The sequence below is a fragment of the Zeus faber genome, assembly GCF_960531495.2.
Source record: "Zeus faber genome assembly, chromosome: 1".
Taxonomy (NCBI): domain Eukaryota; kingdom Metazoa; phylum Chordata; class Actinopteri; order Zeiformes; family Zeidae; genus Zeus; species Zeus faber.
The window spans coordinates 38,389,599-38,414,110 of NC_137193.1; the positions used below are offsets into that span (position 1 = coordinate 38,389,599).

The 24,512-nt window shown below is 41.9% G+C and overlaps 1 protein-coding gene across 1 annotated transcript; it reads right to left on the reverse strand.

The window, feature by feature from the left end:
- Positions 1–118: 118 nt before the first annotated feature.
- On the reverse strand, positions 119–22,675 carry LOC307248095 (uncharacterized protein; the record flags this gene model as incomplete). Its single annotated transcript, XM_080024324.1, has 20 exons — positions 119–552; positions 819–918; positions 1,208–1,238; positions 1,407–1,423; positions 1,656–1,733; positions 1,927–1,996; positions 5,229–5,263; positions 6,971–7,052; positions 7,150–7,184; positions 7,657–7,774; positions 8,509–8,668; positions 13,127–13,316; positions 15,252–15,286; positions 15,777–15,805; positions 16,529–16,650; positions 17,403–17,706; positions 18,339–18,527; positions 19,871–20,028; positions 20,527–21,713; positions 22,667–22,675. 19 exons carry the CDS (start codon positions 22,673–22,675, stop codon positions 828–830), a joined length of 2,940 nt encoding a protein of 979 aa, XP_079880450.1. The 3' UTR covers positions 119–552; positions 819–827.
- Between the last annotated feature and the right edge of the window lie 1,837 nt (positions 22,676–24,512).

Sequence of the window (24,512 nt, forward strand, 5' to 3'; positions counted from 1 at the left end):
CTTTGGAAAACAAAGGCAATAATATAATGTAAAAAAGAGAAATATTAAAGTTATAGCTATGCTTTTAAAAGAGCATCATTCACGTTCTGCTAATGTTTGATTCATTCTATAAGTTGTTTGCTAACTGTGCTCTGGTGGCGCAAAAAAAATATTTCTGCTGTTCAAATTCGCAACTTGGGACTAGAAGTGATCAGGAAAAAAAAGCAGCTGTTGTCCATCAAGCTTCATAGTACAAAACAAATAGGGTTAGTGTGGGGTGGGGGGTGAAACACTTGTCGGTTCGAACAAATTGTCATTCAGTGTGAGGAACCTTAAGTATTATCTTCCCTAACATTACTTCATAACGTGGAGAGATCTGCAGTTTTCTCTTCCTCTGGTAGCCAATGAAAACACAATGCTTTATTTGCACATGCTCAGGGCAGTGTGAGCAGTTCGTTGATGAATCGTAATTCCTTGAGTAATCGGCGACGATCAGAAGGACAAAGTTTGCGTCGTTAAGAGGATGAAGCAATTATCCGAGATTACAGTACGACATCCAACTGGAGTCCATTTCTGTGGATGAAAGGTCATGTAACTTAACTTCAGTAAAAGTACCTATTGTATCCAGTGCCCTGATATAATAGTCTATAATACAGTGGAAAGTCACAAAATACATCGAGCCAGCATTTGAATAAGGCCTGGGCTGAATAATGGCAAACCAGTCATGTAAGTTCTGTGTACGTATAATTTTAGGTGCATTCTGGGAAATTCTTAAAGGAATATGTCGACAATCAAATAGAGCTTTGAAAGCCCTGCAACATGTCTAAGTTCTCCCTCACCTGGACGCCTCACAGCGCTGATGCGACATCGGCGTAGAGGTCGGGCGGCGGGAGGATCAGCATGTCAGGAAGTTCTAACTGTGGAGAACTGCTCGGCCTGCTGAGGACAGGAAAGGAAGTAAGTATCTCCCGCCGTCTCTGACAAACACGTCGCGGTGAGGACCTCATGTTTCTCACAATAGAAAGTGCTGAAATATTTCTGCCAGTTTATCCGTTACCTTGACATCAGCTGCACTTCCTGAGCTACTAATCCACACTAACACATGAACAAATGGTTCAACAATATCATGTCCCGTCATAATTCTAAATTCTCACTGTCTCAGGAGTTTACGAAAAGCAACACAAACAAACTCTGAAAACATGTTTGTGTTTTTCGAGTTCCTACTTACGGAGATGCTGCTTCCTCTTCCATCACGGGACCTGAGATTAGCAGCAGGAAGTGTTTTCACGTTAGAATTCTCCCATCTAAAAAGTCCGGTGACACCACTAGTCCAGCCAGGTTTGTAAAATATAAAGACTGAGCAGGGAGCCCAAAATAAAACCTCCACGAATTACAAACTACGACAAGATATTTGAATTGTTACTCACTCGTTTCCTCTTTGGTGCTGCGTTGGGAGGAAGAGGGGAAAACTAAATAAATATCAATTCAAAGCCCCATTAGTTTGTATGTATGTATTTCAGTCATTTTCAGGGGTGCTGGACATGAAGTATTGTTTGATACTAAACACGATCATTATGTAACAACAACTATGCTTTTATGAGCCAAAGGTTATGTAACTTTTCTTTCGTAGCGGACATGTTATTGCTGGTGGTGTATGCACGCACACACGCACGCACCTGGCAGCCGGCTCCTCGCTCTCAGGTTTTGGTGCATGGAAAAATGTGGCCAACTTCTCAAGTGCTTCATGTCTCGCTCTGTTAAAAAAAAAAAAAAATTCAAAGCACACAGAAATAATACTGTAAGTTTGTCTGATAGGATTTGGTGTTAGAGTCATAGGATATGGATTGATATTTTACTTATACCTCAACAGCAATGTTTCGATTTTTCACATTTTGTTTTCCATTTCCTTTATCAGTGTAAAATAAAGCACTGAATTAAGAGACTTACTGCACGTGTGGGCCATCGGTGCTGGTGTCGCTTCGACTGTGTTGGTGGTTTATACTCAGGTCTTTGTTCCCTGACACAACATAAAAAACACATCGAAATATAAGATCTATTTCAAACTGCTTTGAACAAGGTATGAGGAAACATCTGGAATGTTCTCTGCAGGTTTGACCTGGATGAAAACTACACAAACATCCTGTTCACACCAGTCGTCTGTAGCTCTTCCACAAAACCTCTACATCTATTCCTTCTCATGTCACGTTTAATGACTGCTTGATTAATAAGACATCAGACATGCCTTTTAATACTGCCGGAAATCTGTTTATCGTGTACTCCAGGTCTGCTCCAAATAGTAAGTCCTTGGCCTATGTACCCTCCTTAAACCATACCTGTAAAGCTGCTTTCACACATGCACTCCGGACAATGTGTGGGTATTGTCCGTGTGAGGCACGTTTACACAACCTGTAAATGATCTGTTTGGTTTAGACGAGGGGCGGAGCAATGACTCAAACCAGCCTAAATATAGTGGTAGACTGATATGGGTTCAATGGCCGATGCCAACATTTAGACTCAAAACCAATAAGAGCTGCTATGTGGGCAACTCGCTGTCAGAAGAGAGAGCGGGGAAGCAGCTGCTACCGGTATATCGATAGTGCGCAAAATGAGTGACACAGTTTCAAATTTTCAGTATCAATATGTATAGAAAAATATAGATTCCTTAGTCTGCAGACATTTGTTTATCAGCCAATGCAGATGATCTCAATGTGCATATCTGCCTAATCAATCGGTCGAGCACTACTTTTCTCTAGATTGAGAGATATTGTGGACAATGCTTTGCATATAACCATTGTGAATGGACACAATATTGAGAGGGTCTCGGAGTATAAATATCTTGGTGTCTGGCTGGATCAAAAAATTGGATATTTGGACAGAAACAAAGCTTAAAGCTTATGTTCAGTAGAAAGTGGACAATTGAGGCTGTCTTCTCGTTTGTTTTAGATGATGGTGACGTTATCTATAGACAGACCTGGCTCCACTGTTAAACTCCTAGATTAAGTTTATCACTCTGCTCTAAAACAGTTATTCCACTCGTTCAAATGATTGGCTAATGCTCCAAGTCCCGCATGCAAACACTACCTTTGGAAAAACTGCTTTTAGTTTCTGTGCTGCACACACATGGAACTTGACACATAATACCTATGATTGCAAAGGAATGTAACTGTTTATTGTTAAACAATTTATTCTGATGTACTCTTGCATCCTTGTAAATGAGGGAATGCCCTCAATGATTTTCAAGAATGAATAAAAATGCAATGTTTTTGTTATCCATAAGAAGCTCCAGTTTAGCACTGGTGAAAAGTACAAGTACTTCAGTACGTTACTTAAATCCAGTTTTAAGTTTCAATTTTTAATTTTTTGAATCAGGATCTGCATGAGCATCATCTGCTGAAGAAAGGTTCAGTAGTACGTTATGAAAAGTACTTTTACTGATGTGTCTTTGAGTACTTCTTCCACCACTACAGTTAAGATTTGGAGTCTAAACGGGTGGGACCTTTTTAATCCATGTCCCCTGCCTGATGCTGTACAATAGTTAATTTGTATGTAATGTTGAACTGTGAACTGACTTTCAACTGACAATCAAGTTTTCTACCAGGGGTGATCAGATTCTCAACCATTGTTATACAAACCACTCCCCCGCCCTGCCTTTGGTAAGGTGGATCACACCTCCATTCTTCTGCTACCAACCTACAGACAACAATTAAAGCAGGGAAAACCAGTTTGTTAGACAGTCCAATGCTGGAGTGAGGAATCCACTGCCACTATCCAGGACTGTCTTCAAAATCACGGCCTGGCAGATGTTCTGTGTTGCAGCTGATGGGGACATCGATGCATACACAGACTCCCTCAGCCTACATCTCCAAGTGCATTGATGACGTCATCTCGAGGGTCAAGGTCAGGACCTTCCCCAACCAGAAGCCCTAATTAATGGTGGTTAATGGTGATGTCTGTGTTAAGCTCAGAGCACGGTACTCTGCCTATATCTCTGGGGACCTGGAGGCCTTGAGGAAGTCCAGATATGACCTTCAGAAAGCCATCAGAGATGCCAAAAGAGCTTAGAGGGACAAACTGGAGTCGGACTACCACAGTTCCGACCCCAGACCAATGTGGTGTGGACTGCGCACCATCACAGACTAAAAGGGGACAAACGGGAGTGATGCCCAGCCAGCCGCCTCTCTTCCCGACGAGCTCAACACCTTCTACGCATGGTTTGAGGCGAGCAACACCACCCTGGCTGCAAGGCTAGCGGAGGCCCAGGATGACCGCACTCTGTTCCTGTCTACGGTTACGTCTGCAAGACTAGAGATGATCGTGGACTACAGGAAACGACAGCGTACCCCCCATCCACATTGACAGGGCTGAAGTGGAGAGTCTCCTGCTTCAAGTTCCTCGGTGTGTTCATCAGTGATGACCTCTCCTGGTCCGGGCAATCGGACGCGGCAAGAAAAACTGCCCAAAAGCGCCTATTTTTCCTGAGGAGACTCAAGAAGTTTGGCATGTCTGTCAGGACTCTCACCAGCTGCTACTGATGCAGCATTGAGAGCACTCTCACTGGCTGCATCACCGCCTGGTACGGCAGCTGCCACCTCCCCTCCGTGCAAGGCATCTACCGCACACGATGCCTTAGGAAAGCACGGAAAATCATAAAGGACTACAGCCACCCAGGCTACGGACTGTTCACGCTGCTGCCGTCTGGTCAACGTTACTGGAGCATCCGGGCACGGACTACCACACTCACAAACAGTCTTTACCCTCAGGCCATCAGGCTTCTCAACCGGCAACATCTGTAGTCACCTATGTAAATTAAATGTACATCACCACAACTATGTACATATCCACCGGCACTCCTTCACTTTATATTTACATCTATATCTTGTGCAATAGACTGACCTATTTCTGTTGGAACTGCTACAATGTTCCAATTTTTAGTTTCCATTTTAGGATTATTTTCTTATTTTAATTTTATGTACATACACTGCGACCTCTTGCCCGTATTTGTAACGGCTCTTAACTTTTTTTATATTTGACTTATTTTATTTCCTCCTTATATTTGCCTTGTTGCCAGTTGTTGCCCGTCATGCCCCAAGAATTTCACTGTACCGAATGACCTTGTGTTGTACTGTTCACTTGACAAATGAAACACTTTGAACTTTGACCTCATGTGGTAGTTACTATGAGCATATTATGTTCTAAATTTAATTACAACATGGATGAAATATATCTGTTTCAGAAAATTTTGGACTCACCCATCTCCGGCATGGACAGTGTCCGAGAGTGAACCCTGCAGAGAGAGAGGCAACTTAAGCCTAATTATTCAACACTGACATGAGCTGTAGAACCCTCAGTAGGGAAAACTAAATACAGCACTACTGGGCATTGAGCTGTAAAAATTATATTGTTTATCTGCTTGACGTCTTTTATCGATCATTTCAAAAACATCAGAAAAGTCTGACATCAAGATTTTTTTTTTTTCACTGCAGCAAAACCCGCATTGTCGCACATTTCTAAATGCGCCTGGAGCAGCCAAATAAGTTGAAAAATACCTTTCTAGAATGAAAATGACGTTTTTCCAGATTTGTATTCCTTTGTTGTTTTTTTTTTGTTTTTTTTCTATCAACCCATTTTCAAAACGGTTTGTTTTATAAATAGCAAAAAAATGTTAAATTGTGGCGTTAAATATTCCTGTTAGATTACATGAGGAAACACAGTTCAACCATCCAGGTGAAGATCATTCTTCCATGTGATGTGAAGTTCTATACCAACGAAGAAGTAAGGTTGACGTCACTTGCGTAAATGAGACGAGGATCCTGGATCCTTCAGTTTCACTTGTCTGTGAAAACTTTCATCTCTGTGTTATGGATTACAAGAAGCGGGCGGCGGACCCAAATCATATCGTGGACCTTGAAATCTGACCAGTGCGATAGATCCAAGTCAGTGTAAGCAGCGCGTACTGAACTTCATTTTCCACGATGATAGTTAGTTCTCCAATTGGGATGCTGAATCTGATACGCGTTATCCCGGACTTGGAGAACATTTCAAACGGCGGGTTTCAACCTGAATGGATGAAGCGGAATATTTTCAAGAACCACGGGACGAGACTTATGAACGGAAGAAGTTGAGGTCCATTGAGGTTTGTGATGCAGATTATGAACAAGTAGCAATGCACAAGATTCTCGAAGTTCACCTGCAAATGCAGCCAGGAGCGAAAAGAAAATGAAAAGGGGCAGCCCCAAACAGGCTCTGAGTGTAGCTTCGTTAGCGTTGGGGTTAGCCCGCATCACACAGCCCCTAACGCCATAAGAACTTTGAAGATATTTCGCATACGCACATTTATATATTTAACGACACCGAGGCTGATCTACAGAGACTCATATTATTGATAGGCTCTACATGTTGTGTTGTCTGCACTTTTAAACTAAATAATTCCACTTTTATAAAACATGTATATTCTTACTATTAAATAAAAGGGTTTTTTTTTGTTGTTTTTTTTTTAACAAAAGATGTGTGTCTGACGCTGTTTAACATTCCCTCACATCACAAGAATAATGCAGAGATTGCCCTATTTGGCAGGGTGTCAAGTGGTCATGTGGCTCTGTGTGTTCTCCAACCATTTGCATTGTGGGAGCTGGCTGAATGAAGCCAAGTGTTGGGAAAACTTTGAAGATGATTATCTCAGAAAAACAGGTTGCCACACCCTTGTCATTAATTAAGTCATAGCTTTAAAAATATTTGCTTGATTTGCACAAGTGACACCTTATTTTGAAGCTCTGATTCTTCACTTTCAAATGATGTGGGGAAAAAAACCTCAAAGCCACAAAATGTACCTAAAGTCTGCGGTGGGTCACATATTTAAAAGAATATACAATTTGATAAAGAAATTCATTTCTGATTTGCACTTGAATTAGTTCAAATTTAAATGTTAAGTGTTTTCCAAGCAGCCAAATGTAGCAATAATATAAATACCATTATAAAATAAACCCAGACTCACTGTGGAGGGAAGGGATCTGTCTCTGTGGGGGACGACAGGGGCTCATCATCATCACACATCCACTCCTCACTGTCGTCGGTGACTATACACACACACACACACACACACACAGGAACTTAAACAAAAAGCTGAACATGGTTGACCCTGCTGAGCAAAAGTAAAAAAAATAACAGACTTACAGCTTTCTGTAGACAGTGGATAGTGTTTTGAGTTCCTACAGAAAGCAAAAAATATATATCAATTTAGGCTGAAAATTCATTTTTGGTACCATTTCTACATATCTGTAGGTATCATAAAATACTGTTTAGTTAAGGTTCGTTTCAGCTGAAATGTGTACAAACACCTCAAAAAAACAATCCCCTAACCACTGAATATTTACTATATTAAAAGTATATATTTTTATGTTCACTGTGATGCAAATAAAGGTAATTAAATTCTAGTGTGTTCTGGCCCTAAAGTGCATTCAAACTTTGTATACATTTTTCTTTCCCAGGGTCTGGCAACATTCTCAAATTTCCCTTTCTGAATAAATTTGTATGCATATTGTAATAATAATTAAACAAAAATATATTATTTTAAAGTAAGCAATACCCATTAAAAAAAACAAAAAACAAACCTGACTTTGTAAATGTTTTGCCCTTGCTGAATTGATTCAATATAATTTTAATGTGTATTTGTGTTCCTACCTGCTCTCTGTGCTGACTACTTCAGCCTCGGGGGTGCTGCGGGTGACGGCTGCCTTCTTCCCCATCTCCATCATCTCCTTGATGTCCAGCTCCACGTGGTCCACGGAGATGTAACCGTCTGGGGGAAGACAACCAGTTTGCCTCCAGTTAGGTAGGGATTGTTTGGCGTAGAATAGTGTAGGAAATGGTCTTTGTCTCAAGAACTACCAATAACTCCAAATCCACATCTCTGGAGGATTGCTGGTGAAGATATTGATGTTATAAAATATCAGATCATTGAAATTTATTCATGCCGGTGTGTTCCCTTCAGGGAATTTCGTTTTTCTCCCAGAACATACATACAAACTGGATTTGATTATACTGATGAGACTAACAGGTTTCCGAGCATGGATTTCAGAGTTATGTCTGTTCGTAAATGAAACAAGTGCATGAACAATAAAATATACCTTTTTAATCATTTCTTTTTTAATACCATAATCACTTACAATCATGCACATGGATAAACTGCTTCCATTGTTCCTCATTGTCAATACTAAATAGTGTTTATCATTGTACTTGGTGAATATATTATTTTCGTTATACTTTGCTTTATTATTTACTAGACATAAAGTCACTGAAAGCCAGAGTCAAAAAATCTTAAGTAAATATACCTATACCACTGAGTGTGGGTGGAGCCAAAGCCTCCAGAGCAGGACCAATCAGGGACAGAGGGAATATCAACAACTCAGTTTACTAAATTCAAAAAATGGATTTTGTTGAGAAGGACCAAATCTCGGAGGCCTTGATGCTTTTCTTCTCTACTTGCTTTAAACACATACATACATCGGTCCCACCGATGCCATGGTAACTCACATCTGTGGCTGCTGTTCCTTGCCAGCCACTTCCCTTTGGGGCAGTTGGTGGTCCTGATGATGCTGACCACCTCGCCACTTTGGACTGGCAGGTCGTTCTTCCGTCCCTTGGTCGTCACAGTAACCGTGGCCTGGTACATGGCCTCCTCCTGCCCTGTGATCTGACGGATTTCGAACATATATAGATACATACATACATACATACATACATACGGTATACACACACACACACACACATATACAATGTGTGTGTGTGTATGTGTGTATGTGTATATATATATATATGTATATATATGTATGTATATATTTATATATGTGTATATATATATGTGTGTGTATGTATGTATGTATATATATATATATATATATATATATATATATATATATGTATATATATATATATGTATATATGTATATGTATATATATATATATATATATAGATATATATATATATATGTATATATATATATATATGTATATGTATATATATATATATATATAGATATATAGAAATATATATATATATGTGTGTGCATATATATACCACTCACAAAAAGTTAGGGATATTTGGCTTTCGGGTGACATTTATGGAAAATGGAAAAGGTTCACGCGACAGTGATATTATATCATGAAAGTAGGGCATTTAAGTAGAAGCATGCAATGGTGATTTCCTCATCTCAAACAATGTATTGAAACAAAAGCCAACAACAGTGGTGGGTTTACCACAACAAAAAATGTCAATGTCTCAATAACTTGTCATGTGTCCTTGAGCATCAATTACAGCTTGACAACCACGTCTCATGCTGTTCACAAGTCGACTTATTGTCTGCTGAGGCCTGGCCCCCCACTCTTCTTGAAGGGCGGCCCTCAGGTCATTGAGGTTCTGGGGTACAGAGTAACGAGCCTCTACACGGCCACTCAGCTGATCCCATAGGTTTTCTATGGGATTCAGGTCTGGAGAAGGTGCAGGCCACTCCATTTGAGGTCCCCCAGTCTCCAGCAGCCGTTCCCTAATGATGCGACCTCCATGAGCTGGAGCATTGTCGTCCATGAAGATGAAATGAGGCCTGTGTTGTTCATGCAGGGCCACAATGACTGGATTAATGATGTTATTCAGGTAGTATGGGCTTGTCACTGTACCATTCACAAAGTGTAGGGCAGTTCTGTATTGACTAGACACATCTGCCCACACTGTAACACCACCATCACCAAAGGCTCGTCTGGTGACAACAGTGGCTGATGCATAGCGCTCTCCTTGACGTCTCCAACATCGTTGGCGACCATCATTTCTGCTCAACGTGAATCGACTTTCATCAGAGAACAGCACTGAGGCCACTGGTCCCTCGTCCAGCGTCAATGCTCCCTGGTCCATGCAAGACGATGATGCCTGTGCCTGGTGGTGTGGTCAGGTATCCTTGCAGGTCGTCTAGCAGGCAGACCATGCTGATGTAAACAGTTTTGAATGGTCTGACGTGACACTTGGGTGACTCTCACCTCCCTTAAATGTGCCTGGAGTTGAGTGGCATTCATCATCTGCTTCCGCAGGGCACTGTTCACAATGAAGCGCTCATCAGTGTGGGATGTGGCCAAAGGACGTCCACTTCTATGCCTTTCTGTGACTCTTCCAGTCTCTCTGTATCTCTGTTGCAACCTGCTGATGACGCTCTGTGACACTCTAAGCTCAGTGGCCACTTCCCTCTGAGAACATCCTGTTTGAAGCCTCACAATGGTGAGGTACTGTTGATCAATTGTGAGGTGTCGTCTTGGTCTCATGATGTCAAAATGTGAACAGCATGATGAAGAGGACTGTTTAAATACCAATTCTAATTGAACCAGGAAATGTATTGGTCCATTCATGGATCAAACACCTGTTGTGAATTTTGCCGTTCAGCTCCTTGTTAGAGAACAGCAAGTTGTGCAAAAAGTACTGAAACATTGAACAGTTCAATGTTCATGTGCATTCAAAAGTTTAGAGAAGGTCAAATTAAGTTCACCTGTAAAGGTTATAGTGCATTTTAGGTTCATCCTGAAATTTCACCCAAAAGCCGAATATCCCTCACTTTTTGTGAGTAGTGTATATATGTATATCCATGATTGACGTGACGATTCAATTCAATTTAAACTTTTAATGTGTATTTTTTTCCCAGCACTGACGGCTATGCCATTGTTCAAGTCTACAACAGAGTCTTGATTTGTGAAGAAAAACACATTGTCAATAAGTAACTTTGAGTCTTGTCACATTAAATCATTATAAATAATGTAATTTTTTTGTAGCGGAATAAATATTTCATACAATTTCATAGATAACAGAAATGCTTGGGAGCCCCAAGAGCTGGTTCAAACTTTTCAAAACTACTGCAAGTGTGTCTCTTCTCCTCCACCCACTGCATCTGTGTCCACTCTGTATGTTCTTCTCATGTCTGACTTTTTTCCCCTAATTCTATTCATTATATCACAGCATCATGTTCCGTTTAACATTATTACCTTATTTTTGATATCACAATCCAAATCATATCGATTACGTTAACCACTCTTATTGGGAGGGTACTGGCACTTCTCACAAGCTGCCGGTCTCTGTTCTGGCCTCTCAAGTGAACAAATCAAGTGGACATATTGTAAAATAAATTATATTTTATTGAATTGGAGCGCACTTTTTCTTGAAATTATTAGAAAGCTGCGCGCCCCCCATACCCCCCGCTCGCATGCAGCTCAGCTGGGAAAGCTCCACTTCAGCGATACAGTATGCAGTTTATTTTCGTCACGTTACATTAGAGATCACATTTATTTTTCACTTGCCTGATTGGACAACTGCATGAGGCATTCCACTTGCCCGAACACAGAATTTACTTGCCCCGGGCAAGCTTGCAAGCCTTAATGCCTGAGGGATGCGGCTCACAGGACAACATTACCCACAGTAATACGCAGCTGTCAAATCAGCCACCACTAAAATTGCGCTATATTACAGTGTGACTGTAGAAGTCCACCGGATGCCTTGCACGCATGCAGTGAGTGTTGCTTCCTATTAAATCCATTGCTGGAACTCCACCAGCCACGTCAGCCGTGCCGGGTCCATCTGAAGCCACGCAGCATTTCTCAATTTTTGCGTGAGAGGTCTTTTTTTTTTTTTTGTCCACGGAAACACAAGATAAATCTACTGAGAAATGTTTTTAAAAAGAGTGCAATCAATTTAAATGGTTTTATATGAGCCTACATTGCAGCAGAGACCTAGAGCTGGGCCCACTGGACCGTTGCATCCCTAATTTAAACTTGGGCTGTACCCAAATCAGTATTTTGTCAGTCTAATCGGATTTGGCTGTTCAATGCGAATATTTTCGACTATTCTTCGACGGTGGTGGTGGTGGTGGTGGTGGGGGGCGGGGGGCTTTGCTCTTTCTATAGGCGAGATAGGCGACCGCCTAGGGTGCCATCCTGAGGCGGAGGAGGGGTGTGGAGAGGGAGCAATTGAGGCACATTTTGTGCACCAGTCTCCTTCTCCAACGGTATCGATGATGTGCACGTTAGCGACGCAAGCACAAACTATGGGGTGGTGCAATCGGTGCGCCAAAACAGTGTGTTTTTATTTTGGATGTAGGTTATTTTATTTTATGTCTGCTCAATGTACAAAACAAGTGTGTATTGAACGATTGGAACAAAACCGTGCGTAATGGGGACACTTTGTCCATGACACTCTCACCGATCACCCCCTCTTCCCGAGCGTTATGCGCAGAAAATAATCTTAACGAGTCTAGGAGTCATTCCCTGTGTCTCCGTGCCCCGTCTCCACACTGTTTTTACTTGTTTTATTTGGAGGAACGGGGCTCGGCTCTCCGTGTTGCTCTCGGCCATCGCGGCCCACAGAGAGCCGTGTCCGAGTCCGTGTGCGGACGATTCACACATATAAAATGATCTTTATGATTCCCATTCATAATTCCTCATTGAAATGTTATTCCTGTGCATCTTGTAAGCATCTATCTGTTTTATCCTGTCATTGTAGTGCACACTGACTGACAAAAAACAAAAACAACTGCTCCACATGAAGAATCTCAGTCGACTGACAGGTTTGCAAGTGATGATTCGATGATTTCAGGGTTGCAGCCCGCACACACGCAGACATACTGTACATCTCTAGTACATCTACATCCTCTGCCTCTTCTTACTTCTGCCCTGGCTGCTGCAGCTTAGCTTGTTTTTGCGACACAGCTCTGGAGCAATCGGGCTCGCTACCCCCGCCCCCCGCTTCACACACACACACACACACACACACACACACACACACACACACACACACACACACACACACACACACCTCAACCTTGTCACACAAACAAAAGTTGTCTATGATTTGAAAATTGGAAAAACAAACTAAGAGAATAGACAAATGTTATTTAGCCAAATTAAATTACGTTTTTGAATTACGTTTTATTTTTATCAGAAAATATTTTTTAATATTCTTAAATATTTTAAGACAGCGTTTGAATATTTTCAAACAATTTCTGATTTAAATAAAGTCGACGCTACAACTCGTGAGCGGATTCACGCTGAGGAATGAATACAGACTTGTTTCCCTGGCATGAACCCCTGGCCCCACCTCCTCCACCTCTGCCCCTCCAGAACTCACTTTCAACTTCTTCATCCCGTTCTCTTTCTTCTCTCTCTCTTTCTGCTCCCTCTTCTCCTTCTCTTTCTGCTCCCTCTTCTCCTTCTCTTTCTGCTCCTTCAGCTCTTTCTTCTCCTTCTCCAGACGCTGCTTCTCTTTCTTCTTCAGCTCCTTCTCGTCTGGGCCCTCCGGAGCGTTCTTCTTGTCAAACCTGTGAAAAAGGAAAAACGAGGGAGTAAGTCGGAGATGTATTTATGTTGTTATAAACAGATACTCATCACCTTACGACCGAGTTCTGTTTTTAGGACCAGGTCGTTAAGCGAATTGGTCGATGAGCGAGGACCCGTCTAATTTCACGGTACGGGGACGTGGCCATTGCAAACGCTAGTGTAGTGAATACTGACAGACTGCGGGAACCAGACTGAGACTGAGAACAGTGATGAGATGCTTGACGCTGAGACGCTGCAGTATTGTACGTAGTGTACAATAGAGACTGGTCACAGAGCTGGTCGTAAGTCCGAACGGTCTTTTACACACACACACACAGTACATGTATCCACTCTTCTGTTTGCATTATAATGCACCAACTATCACCAAGAATCCCTTGTTTATCAAAGCGTAAACACATTGTGACACACATTGTTATAGCTAAACATTGTACTAAATTAAATAAATCATGATAATCAATAACCAGTCGGAGTGTAACGGTTAACAAAATCCACGGTACGGTTCGATACGACAGCGGTGTCGTACGTCTTCGATACAGCAAAAACGTAGAAATGCCAGGGAAATTTCCTTAATTTCTTTTATTGTGAATTTATAGAAACTGACATCATAATGTATGATAATCTTTTTTACTTTGAACAATGAGGGAGCTATACCTGAGCATTTTCTGGGGTGTCTTCTTAGCAGCATAATACGGTATAATAAAAACAGCTCCTTATAAAAAATGAAATGTAATATTGAAGTAGTTATAAACAAACAATTCTGTTATATGAAAGTCAGTATGTTTTTAACTCAAGTTTCAGTAAGAAAAATCTATTAAAAATTTGACAATATTTCAATTAAGGAATTTTTGCGCAACCTCTCACTACCGGCACGTTAGAGGACAGTTTACACAGACCGCAGGGCCTTCCAACCCGGAAGTGTCAGAAAGCGAAGCTGTTTACAAACTAAACAGGGTAACGAAATGAAAAAGCTATATTTATAATTAACTGTTTAAAATTCATTAACGGTGTGCGACTGGATTATTGTTACTTTAATCCCCAATTTAATTGTGTATTTCCTCTAGTAAAAATGTGATAACTCCATACATTGAATGGATACTGACGTCCAAATAGAGTATCAACACATCTGAATATTTCCATTATCACAATATAATATATATATTTTTTTATCATATTCAAAATTATACCGGTATTACCATGAACGACACAGCACACCCCTAGTAATAGCATTTGTCCAAGGATGTATTCGGTTTGTTATGTGTACCGAACGGTTCAATACAAATACAGTGGAACCTCGCATTACGAGTTTAATTGGTTCGATGACCGAGCTCGAGCTCCTTTTACGATATGCTGGTTTTACAAATGAATTTTCCCCATTGAAATAAATTGAAATATAATTAATCCGCTCCAAGTCCCAAAAACCACCCAAAAACCACCCAAAAATCACCCAAAAATCATTTTCCATGGGTTTTAAAACAGAAAAGGTTCCTTTTTCATGTTTATCAAGCAAAAAACGCACAAAAATAAAAGAAAAACACTTAGGGATGCTTCCACAACAAGATATCCGCGTGAACTGAGCGAGCGGTGGCCATTCTTGACGGGAGAGGGTGTGCGAGCCTAGCGGTCGCTGTATGAACCTCGCTCCTAATGTGGATTTCCACTCGTAAAACAAGACAAAAATTTGCACGAGCCTCGGATCGTATAACAAATTACTCGTTAACTGGTAAACTCTCTTGAACTTGAACTTGAACTTGTAATGCGAGGTTTCACTGTATGTGTATTGTTACACCCCTAAGAACCATGCGGCCATTCCTATGTTCATAATGTGCATTTGGGGAGGGAAGCGTTCCACCCATTGAATGGACTCTGCGAGCTGATCAGAGAAGAGAATAACTGTGGAGAGATGTTATGAGTCTCACCTGCCAAACCGCCCCGTTTTGCTCTTCTCTTCGTTCTGCAAACACAGAAAGGAGATGGGAAGTGATCAGTTTGACAGGAAAAAAGAAACCAATGCAAACAGATGCCCGTTTTAATTATGTTGATTATTATGCACTGGGAATATTTTACTTGAACAACAGGATGTGAGGCATTGTAAGTCTTTACAACACCTCATGTCCTACTATTATAGTCAAATGTTCCTGCTGTGTAACAAACGCAGAGAGGAAGATCTTCCAAACTTCAAAAGTAGTGTCCTAAAGTCTCAGTATTTTGAGAAACATGACCAGTTTTCTTTCGTACTTATTTTTGTCATACGCTATTACAAGACATTGCAAGCAATCAAAAACAAATCAGTCAAATTACAATATTTTCAATTTAACTTTGATCGGTTGTATATATGCTTCTGAATATTACATTCGAGTTGCAACACAAATATTTGTATCATGTAGGTATATCTGGGGGTTTTATTGCTAACATAATGCTCATACTACAACATTCCGACTTACTGTTGGCTGTGTTGTTTCATCATATGGGTCTGTGGGAACAGGAAGACAGTTATGTAAACCACTGTAACTCAACACACAGAGATAAACCAGGAATATGTAAACTATACAACATGTCAACTTTGTCTTGTTGATGCCATGGATTGGACGCGTGTTTCGTTATCGTTGATCGCTCTGGCGATGAGGGATCCCAACAGAGATACAGAAACGTGATAAACAGAAATGGTTTACGATTTTGAGATGTTTGACATCTCTAATTGGAGGAGTTATAGAGAATAAAGCAAGTTGTCCCATGAAGTCTAGAGCTGTGGCTCAAAATGTGGGTGGGTGTGGGTCCCCAGCAGCAAAGTGATAAATAGTTTAACTTCACTGTTGTTTCATTCTTAGGACGTCAGCTACGCTAGAGGATGTCCAGTAATGAGTGTTAGGATCGTAGTTTCACTTTACCTCCCTAACTAGAGTAGAGACACTAAATCAGACCCAACAATAACAATTTTATGAAATGTGTGACCTGATAGCGATGAAATGAATGGATATGAGAAGGGTTGAGAATAACTGGTCTGGACCAATTGAAAGTTTAAAAGAAAGTTATAGAAATTGACAATTATCCATTTTAAATCCGTCTGTTACTCAAACCACAGAAGGAGATACTATTCGGGATTTCCTTGAAGGCAGATAGAGGGATTTGCTGCCATTTACGCTGATGCGTCTATATAACTGATGTAAAGCCGTTGGTAACTAAAGTGTCGCCTTACTCTTGGGAGGTCCTTTGCGCTTCTTCCCAGGTTCGTTCTTCCCTTTCTTCTTGGTGGCCGCTGTGTTGACGTCCTCGTAGAAGTTCTCTCCGCACTCGTAAGTGCCATCGTCCGCCTGGGGCCTGGACCAGATGGAAATGTGGAGGAAATTAACCACATAATCCAGCTATTTTTGAAGAATGACGCTGATTTGTTATCAATTATGAGTGTTGTCACTCGCGGGAAACAGCTTCTCCTCCGCCCACTTTCAAATCCCTCCGCCTACATGCTAATGCTAACGCTAACTAGCGGCAACATTGTGTAACGCTACATAGAAACTACAACGTTAGCCTTTAAGAGATTGGTACGGAGATGTCCACTTTAACATTTATGACAGTAAATTAAAGACTTCTGTTTTTAAGGGAAATAGTTCACTCCCTTGTTGACTTTTTTTCCTTCTTACCGGAAGCAAAGAAGCGGAAGTCGCCGAGTGCGCCTGAATAGTTTAGATGACTGTGCAGTCTGGAGTCACTCCGACAGAAGTGTGAATCTTTGATTTACAACCTGAAAATAACCCCCGAACTCAACTCACGCACAAGGCAACGAAAAGTTCCAGGATTTTGACATAATTAATATTGAATGCGACTGATACACACCAAAAATAATAATATGGCATAATTAAAGAATTCCAAGGAGAATTCCATTCAAACGAACTCTTCTGACTCTCGTTCATCGTTCAGGAAGTCCTCCTTCACTCAACGTGCTTCACACCAACTGAGCCAAACGAACCAAGAGTCAGAACAATTCGAACGGATCTTCACACTGAGTGACTCGTCAAGAATAGTTTAGCTACCTAGCTTGCTAACCAACAATACAGCTTTGACCGAGGCCTTACGTTTTGATTGGCTGAACAACGGAGCTCAGAACATCCGGCGTCTCCTCTGTCCCTTGGAATTCTGATGCCTGCGACTCTGACTCCCGGTAGGTCTCAGCCTCTGGATCGTCACCCCCGTTGCTGTACATCCCTGGGCTTGTGGTTCCTGAGAGGGTGTGTCCGTCGAGGCTATCTGGACCGCCATACTCCCCGTTCATCCACCCAAATTCCGACGACTCCGGAGAGTGGAGGTCAGCGTCAAACTCCGGGATTTCCACATTGGTGTCAGCCTCCCAGAACTCAGGAGCAGCAGGAATCTCAACACCTAGGGAGGCAAAATATAGGACACAGATAGGAGACAAAGTCTTGGAGATTTGGTTCCACAAATAGAGTAGCCTCGGTCTAACCACCGTTTGGGGAACAATAATTTAGAACTGTTGTGTAACTCTGGCCACAAGTGGTTCTGCACGTTGACTTTTTTGAGGTTTAAAGATTAATATAGTGCTGATTAAAGGAATTCCTCAGTTTTGGGGAAATTGGCCCTTTCTCTATCTTACGCAGATTCAGATGAGAAGGTTGATACCGAGTTCATCCATGTGTGTCCAGAACAGAGATGGCAACAGGCTGCATGATAACTGTGTTAGCTTAACGCAAGGCTGCAGAGGGCACCAACTACACTATCTCGCCAAAAACTGGAGTATTCCTTTAAGATCAAGATAGTAGGGAGAACTAACATGAGGTGGGGACTAGGAACAGTCGAACATTCATTCATTAGCTGCATATCCTGAGGAACTTGACCCCATCAAATTAGCTTGTCTAAATGAGTCTATCAAATTTGGATAGGTTGGATTTTCACATTTTCCTTATTATTTATATTCGAAAGACAGTGTTGTCTCTTCATCCGAAAGCCAATTTCTTAGTACACATTTTTCTGAAAGGACGAGGCCACATCCTTACCCTCCAGTGGGGGAGGCAGGTAGGGGCTCAGGTTGACACTGGGAGGCCGAGCTGGTTTCTGTGGAGCTGGACCCAGATTCTGGCGGTCTGGGAAGGTCTTTCTGGGTGGAGGTGGGGGAACCACCATGAGCTGTGGGGGTGGGACGGACCCTTCTTCAACGATATCTTCCAAAGTCTGTGAGGCTTGTCCTGAAAAATTATTTACATTTAATAATTTAACAGACACCAAAACAACTCCATCAGTCAGCTGCATTGGAACCAACTGCACGTCACAGTCCTACAGTTATACATTAACAGTACACAGAAAAATGACATTGAAATGACCCGCAAGACGATACAAAAGCAAACGTCGTCATGGCGATACAAGATGGTAGGAGCGAACCGCCATTCGAGCTTTGAATTTTCTAGGAGAAAGATTGGCTGCACAAGTTGATGGAAACAAATAAAGCAAAAATGGACAAATTGCAGGTTCTAGCAACCTTCAAAACGAACACCAGCAGACTCAAACAGTTAGAATCGGGGCTTTTAAAGAGGAAAGTTCCTCACAAAGAGAGGGAGAAGATCCTCACACAGCATATGACGACATTTCATCATCAGGGGGAGTAAATGTATGTGTTGGTGCAGTTTATCACAAAGCGTGAAGGAATGTTTCTGGAATAAAATGTGTCATAAATCATGTGTGAAAGAGCCATACGCATTGCGATCTAGGGAAAGCAGAGCTCGGCCAAGTGGAAGAATTTGGATGGCATTGACACAAAACCAGTTTGACCCAGTGTCTTTGTGTTGTGATTTTACTTTGGGGAGAGCATACAGAGAGTTCTAGCCACAACAAACCACAACAGTGTGATGGAGCGCGGTACAATCACTGCTGAGTCATAGGATTCTACAGCTACAGGATGTTCTTTAAATCCACAGAGACCAAATTTAAACTTCTACCTACTAATTACTCATCAGAATCCCAAGGTTTGGATTCGATTTATTAATCTTTGGAGCAACTTTTATCAACCTCTTGTCTGTTAAATTTTTAATTTTGCTTGTGTTAATTGTAAATATGAACACACACACACAGACAGACAGACGTATCTTTACCCAAACAAACAGTATATGATTCATTTTGTTAAAACCAGCTAGATCATCATCTTATATAAATAATAATGATATTGAAAGCGGTAAGTCCACGTTGACAGTAACAGACCCTTCTTCTCTTGTCATAGCTGACATTCCTCCAGACGCCGCCTGGCTTCCTGCTCAGTTGTTTTTTGCACAGCGAAGGTATTCCAGCACTGCTGTTGTGCTCGTCTTCACAACTCCCTTCTGGCAAGGGGCCCTGCGGCACGACTACAATGCACATACCAGGTCTCCAGCATACCTGGAACCCTGCTGTTTAAAGTACTGAGAGCTTCTACTGAAGTAAAAGCACAAATACCCTGACACAAAATGACCTTAGTCAACGTGAAAGTACCTCATTGACAATTCTACTCAAACAAAAATATAGTAGAAGCCGGTCTTCACTGCACTGTTTGGATGCTTACTGTGGAGGCCGTTGACTCGCGCTGGTTTCGGGTTCCGGGTTTGATCATCGTAGTCGATTGGCGGGAGGTCTAAGGGAAACTGGGTGGGGCTGTTGGGTGTAAGATGCTCTTCAGGGGTCGGGGTCACAGCCAGGGAGCTTGGGGATGTAAAGATGGCGCTGGGAGGAAACGATGGCTTACAATGAGGTACTGTCTTTGGTGGAGTGATACATAAATACGACGGGTTCATGGTTTTTCAGGTGAATGGTAGTGCCGTGAAATGTCAAGGAAAATGACGATAAACAATTTTGTAGTCTAGATGAACTATAATGAGATGACGTGACATGATGTCTGAAATATTGGAAGGAGGCTCATTTACATGTAATCATGGCTTCAATTGGATTCTTGAATATGGGTTTTTGAATTTGAGAGCAGGTGTCTGCATATATACTTTATCACAATGTTGTGTGAAACCTACAATGATTTTTGGTATAGTAAATTCTTATACATTGACCATTCCCAATTAGGATAAATAAAATATATTTTAATGATTTAATAAACCACATAGAGCCATCAATCATGTGAGAAATTGGCCTTAGACATTATAAGAATACCTCAATAGTGTCACTGAATATTACACATTACTTTATTTTGCCATTTTGGTGGGTTCCGTTTACCTGGGGATCTTGCTGCGAGCTTTCTCCAGAGCGCTGAAGACCCTAAGGTCACAGGGCAAGGTCTTCTTTCCAGGACCCATCTCATCCGCCCGCTCGAGGGCCCACACCACAGAATCCAGATACGCCTCTTCAGGAGATGCTGTGATGGATCGAGGGGGCTCCTGTGCAGCCCTGTGGACTTCTTTTACGCTGGCTATAGCTGAAAGCTCCGTCTCTGCTGGTGGAGGAAGAGACGGGACAACGGGTGGAGAGGAGCCGCGTACCCTCTTCTGGGAAAGACCGGGTAGCGGGCTTGGTATGTTTGAGATGGTGGAGGAGGGCATGGCAGGTGGTGGGGGGAGTGAACCAAGCACGGAGGGAGCTTCTATCTCTAGTGACGTTTCAGTTTCTAGGGAGTCGACCTCTGTCGCTGGTGACGCCGGTATGAATGCGGGCGGAGAGGGGATTTTGGGAGGTGCAGGGAGGAACAGGGGTGGAGTAATGACTCTCAAAGAGTTGTAGTCAGGTATGGGGGGGATGGGTGGTGTAACCTCTATTGTCTGGGGTTTAGCGGCGCGCTCCAGGCCCATTTCACTAAGGATGGGGGTGAAAGGGATGAGAAGTGCCGGCCCCACGATATCTGGACTGGGAGCATCTAGGATGGGGTTGGCAGCCACCTCAGCCGGCTCTTTTTTCACAGGCTTCCTGAAACCAAGGAGGCCCTTCTTGTGTATGGAGGATTTAGGCGGTGCCTCGGCAGGCACCAGTTCGGCAGTTTCATCCTTTGAAAAGCCTGGAAGTAGGAACTTCTTGTCTCTCAAAATTGGTTTCTTCTGCTTCTTCTCTAACACAGCTTTACAGTCGCCGTCGAGCTTCTCTTTGCTCCCCTTGGCCGACTTGTCTTTACCCTTCAGCTTCCCATTGCCCTTCTCCTTTGATTTGGGGGGAGGCTCGATCAAGGGCTTCAAGCTCTCCTTGTTTTCCTCGAAGACCACTCTAGGGTCGACGGAAGTCTTCCCCTCCAGTGTATGGCTGATGGAGGTGAGGAGGGAGGGGCGCGCCCCAGCTGGCAGGTAGTGAGTCGGGCTTTGGGGAGGAGGGATGAGTTTGGGTTTCTCTGGCAAAGCGGGTTTCATCCGGGGTTGCTTCATTAGTATCTCCTCTTGCTTGAACTTGGCCACCAGGGCCTTGAAGTCCATCGTGTCCTCCTGAAGAAGGAGAAACATGAGGCGGTCCTTATATGAACAACCTTTGTCACGTTGATTTTGCATAAAATCAGTCAGATTCACAAAGTATATTAACCTCTTTCACTGGAGATCTACAGTATTCTCACTTACCAATCGAATATCCTTCTGAATATATAGGACAGTGTGTCCCACTTCTCAGTAATAATGTCTCCCTTCTATCCACTATATTTGCACCTCATGCACCTTATCTTACTTGATACCGGTGTGTATTGTACATAGTTTTTTCTTAACTTCATAAATGCTGAGTTAATTCCAAGTAGGTTGTTGTGTATCCGGGGAAAACACTATATATTACAATTGTTTTATACAGTACTTCATCATGGTTGAAAAACACCCTTTGTTCTAGTATTTAGTAATATTAATGAAGAACTATCTTATTTTGACTATATAACTCCATGAAACCAACAAAGGGGAAATGGACGTTTTCCAGATGAACTCAGACCTGAACTGTTTGATGACCATTTTCCGTCTGAGTGGAGAAAGTGGCAGGAGTCGTTCTGGAGAACTGACAGTGATCAACGTACAGGAAATCAATTTGAACAATGCCCTTTTTGGCTTCAAAATACCCGCCCCCATATCAGCATCCCCATCTTCTCTCTTACACACACACACGCACATACACACACACACACACACACGCACACACGCACAAATATTATCTACATGACAAAAACAGACCATCCCACACAAACATAAACAAGTGCAATAAGGAAAATGTGCTCCTATAAAAATGACAATAAAATGTAACATGAAATGATATGGACATCTAATGATAATCCACATGCATAACCTTTAACACATGTATGTATTTAATATCTGTTTCTAAATGGCATTTGAAACAAAATGATAGGACGCGTGTTTGCAATTGACAAAGCAAGCTCCAAGGTGTGGTTCAGGTGTTGAATGCATCCTACCTGGTCCATGGTGCCTGCGAGCTTTCACTGCAGGGACGTTGGGATCTCTGGTTTAACTCCACTGATCTTTAACCTCTCATGCTGACTATCTGGGAAGACCTCACATTCCGTGGCAGGTTTATCCCTATTACAATGTGTGTTTTCTCCCCCACCATCCGAGGGTTCAGATGAAGGTCTGACCACCGACTCAGCTTCCTGTGCTCGGGAGAGTTCGGACGCAGGAATGAAGTAGAGTGGGGATCTATTGCTGTTCCTCTTCGTCTCGCCAAACAGGTCTGAGTGTGAAAGCTCGTCGCAGCCAATCACCACCTGGATCTGGTGTGTTCCACCGGAGGAATGCAGTCGGACTGGCGAGGCATGTGCGCGCACATGAATGTGAGTCAGTGTCCTGTAGGTGTGTGCAGGACCTGAGAACCATTGTTCCTTTAAACGTTTAACTGTCGCATGATGAGTACACGCAGGGAGCTTTGTATCTGTGTTAGAGGCATGGAGATGGAGAGCTAGAATGACCAGAGATACATGTACATTTCTAGAAGGAATAAATCTCCAAGGGTCTCCAAAGAACCAGTATTTTGCACCAGAGCTATTCCGGAATTGTTATATGAGCAGCTTATATTGAAATCTTAAAATCAACACTGGGGATAAGGGAAACTCGGCAGCTATTCCACACTATTTAAACAGGTCACACAAGTATTGAGGAAGGTATTTATGATATGACGCGCACGCGCGCACACACACACACACACACACACACACACACACACACAACCTTCCTTACATGGAGCTAAATGCTCTTTATGTAGAATTGGAAGAAAAACATCTGTTGAATTAGTTTAGTACGTTTCCTGCGTCCTCGGCCCTTTCTTAAAGTTCAATGGACGAGTGTGCTTTGGTTCTCTGTTTCTGTGCGTTTTGTGACTGCAGAAGTGCTAATTATTGTGCTAACAATCTACGGTTGAAGAACTCAGTTAAATCGATTAATTGCCTGCAATATAATACAGGCAACATTTATTGGACATTAACATTCATTTGGAAATTAACTTTTTATGGATGGACTCCTCACTATTTAATGCCTTCTCCCTTTTTATTTTAAGCCCACTAAGTAATTTGTACTTTATTGTATGTTTTCTAACAATGTACAATTGAAAATAATAGTTAAATAGATTACTTGTCTATATTGTAATACAGGCAACATTTATTGAACATTCATTTGGAATTTGACTTATTATGGAAGGGCTCATCATTTTTTCACGTTTTTTCTCTTTTCATTTCGTTACGTTTAGCTGTAGGACACAGCATGTATAGGAATTTTCTTTAAAACAACCGCCTTGTTTTACCCTTAAAACCAAACCTTGTCATTGTTCTAACTTACTTTATTGTTTGTGAAAAGATCTGTAGTCACAGTGACAGAAGTTGACGTGTGGTCTCGTGTGGGGCAATAATGACGTCTTTAAGGGAAGTTCACGCAGGGAAGCAAAGTTGCGTAATAGTATTGGTGACGCCTTTCTGTGGATTAAATTCCAGATAGATTACAGGTCCATGAAATTGGAAAAGCGTTGGCGTCTTTCTGTGGTTAATTACAATTTCACAGCTTCTAGTTTTCCGACGCATTCCTAGTACATGAACGCATCATTCATTCCCACAGTTGGGGTCGACTCGACTCAACGAGGTCAGGAGTTTCTGTTGATTAATGTGGATTACGTGATTATATACAATAACATGATAATGTGATTATATACAATAACATGATTACGTGATTATATACAATTTCGTGATTATATACAATTTTCAGGATACTATTTTTCCGATTTTGTTCTGGGAATATGAACTCATCATGGACTGGCCG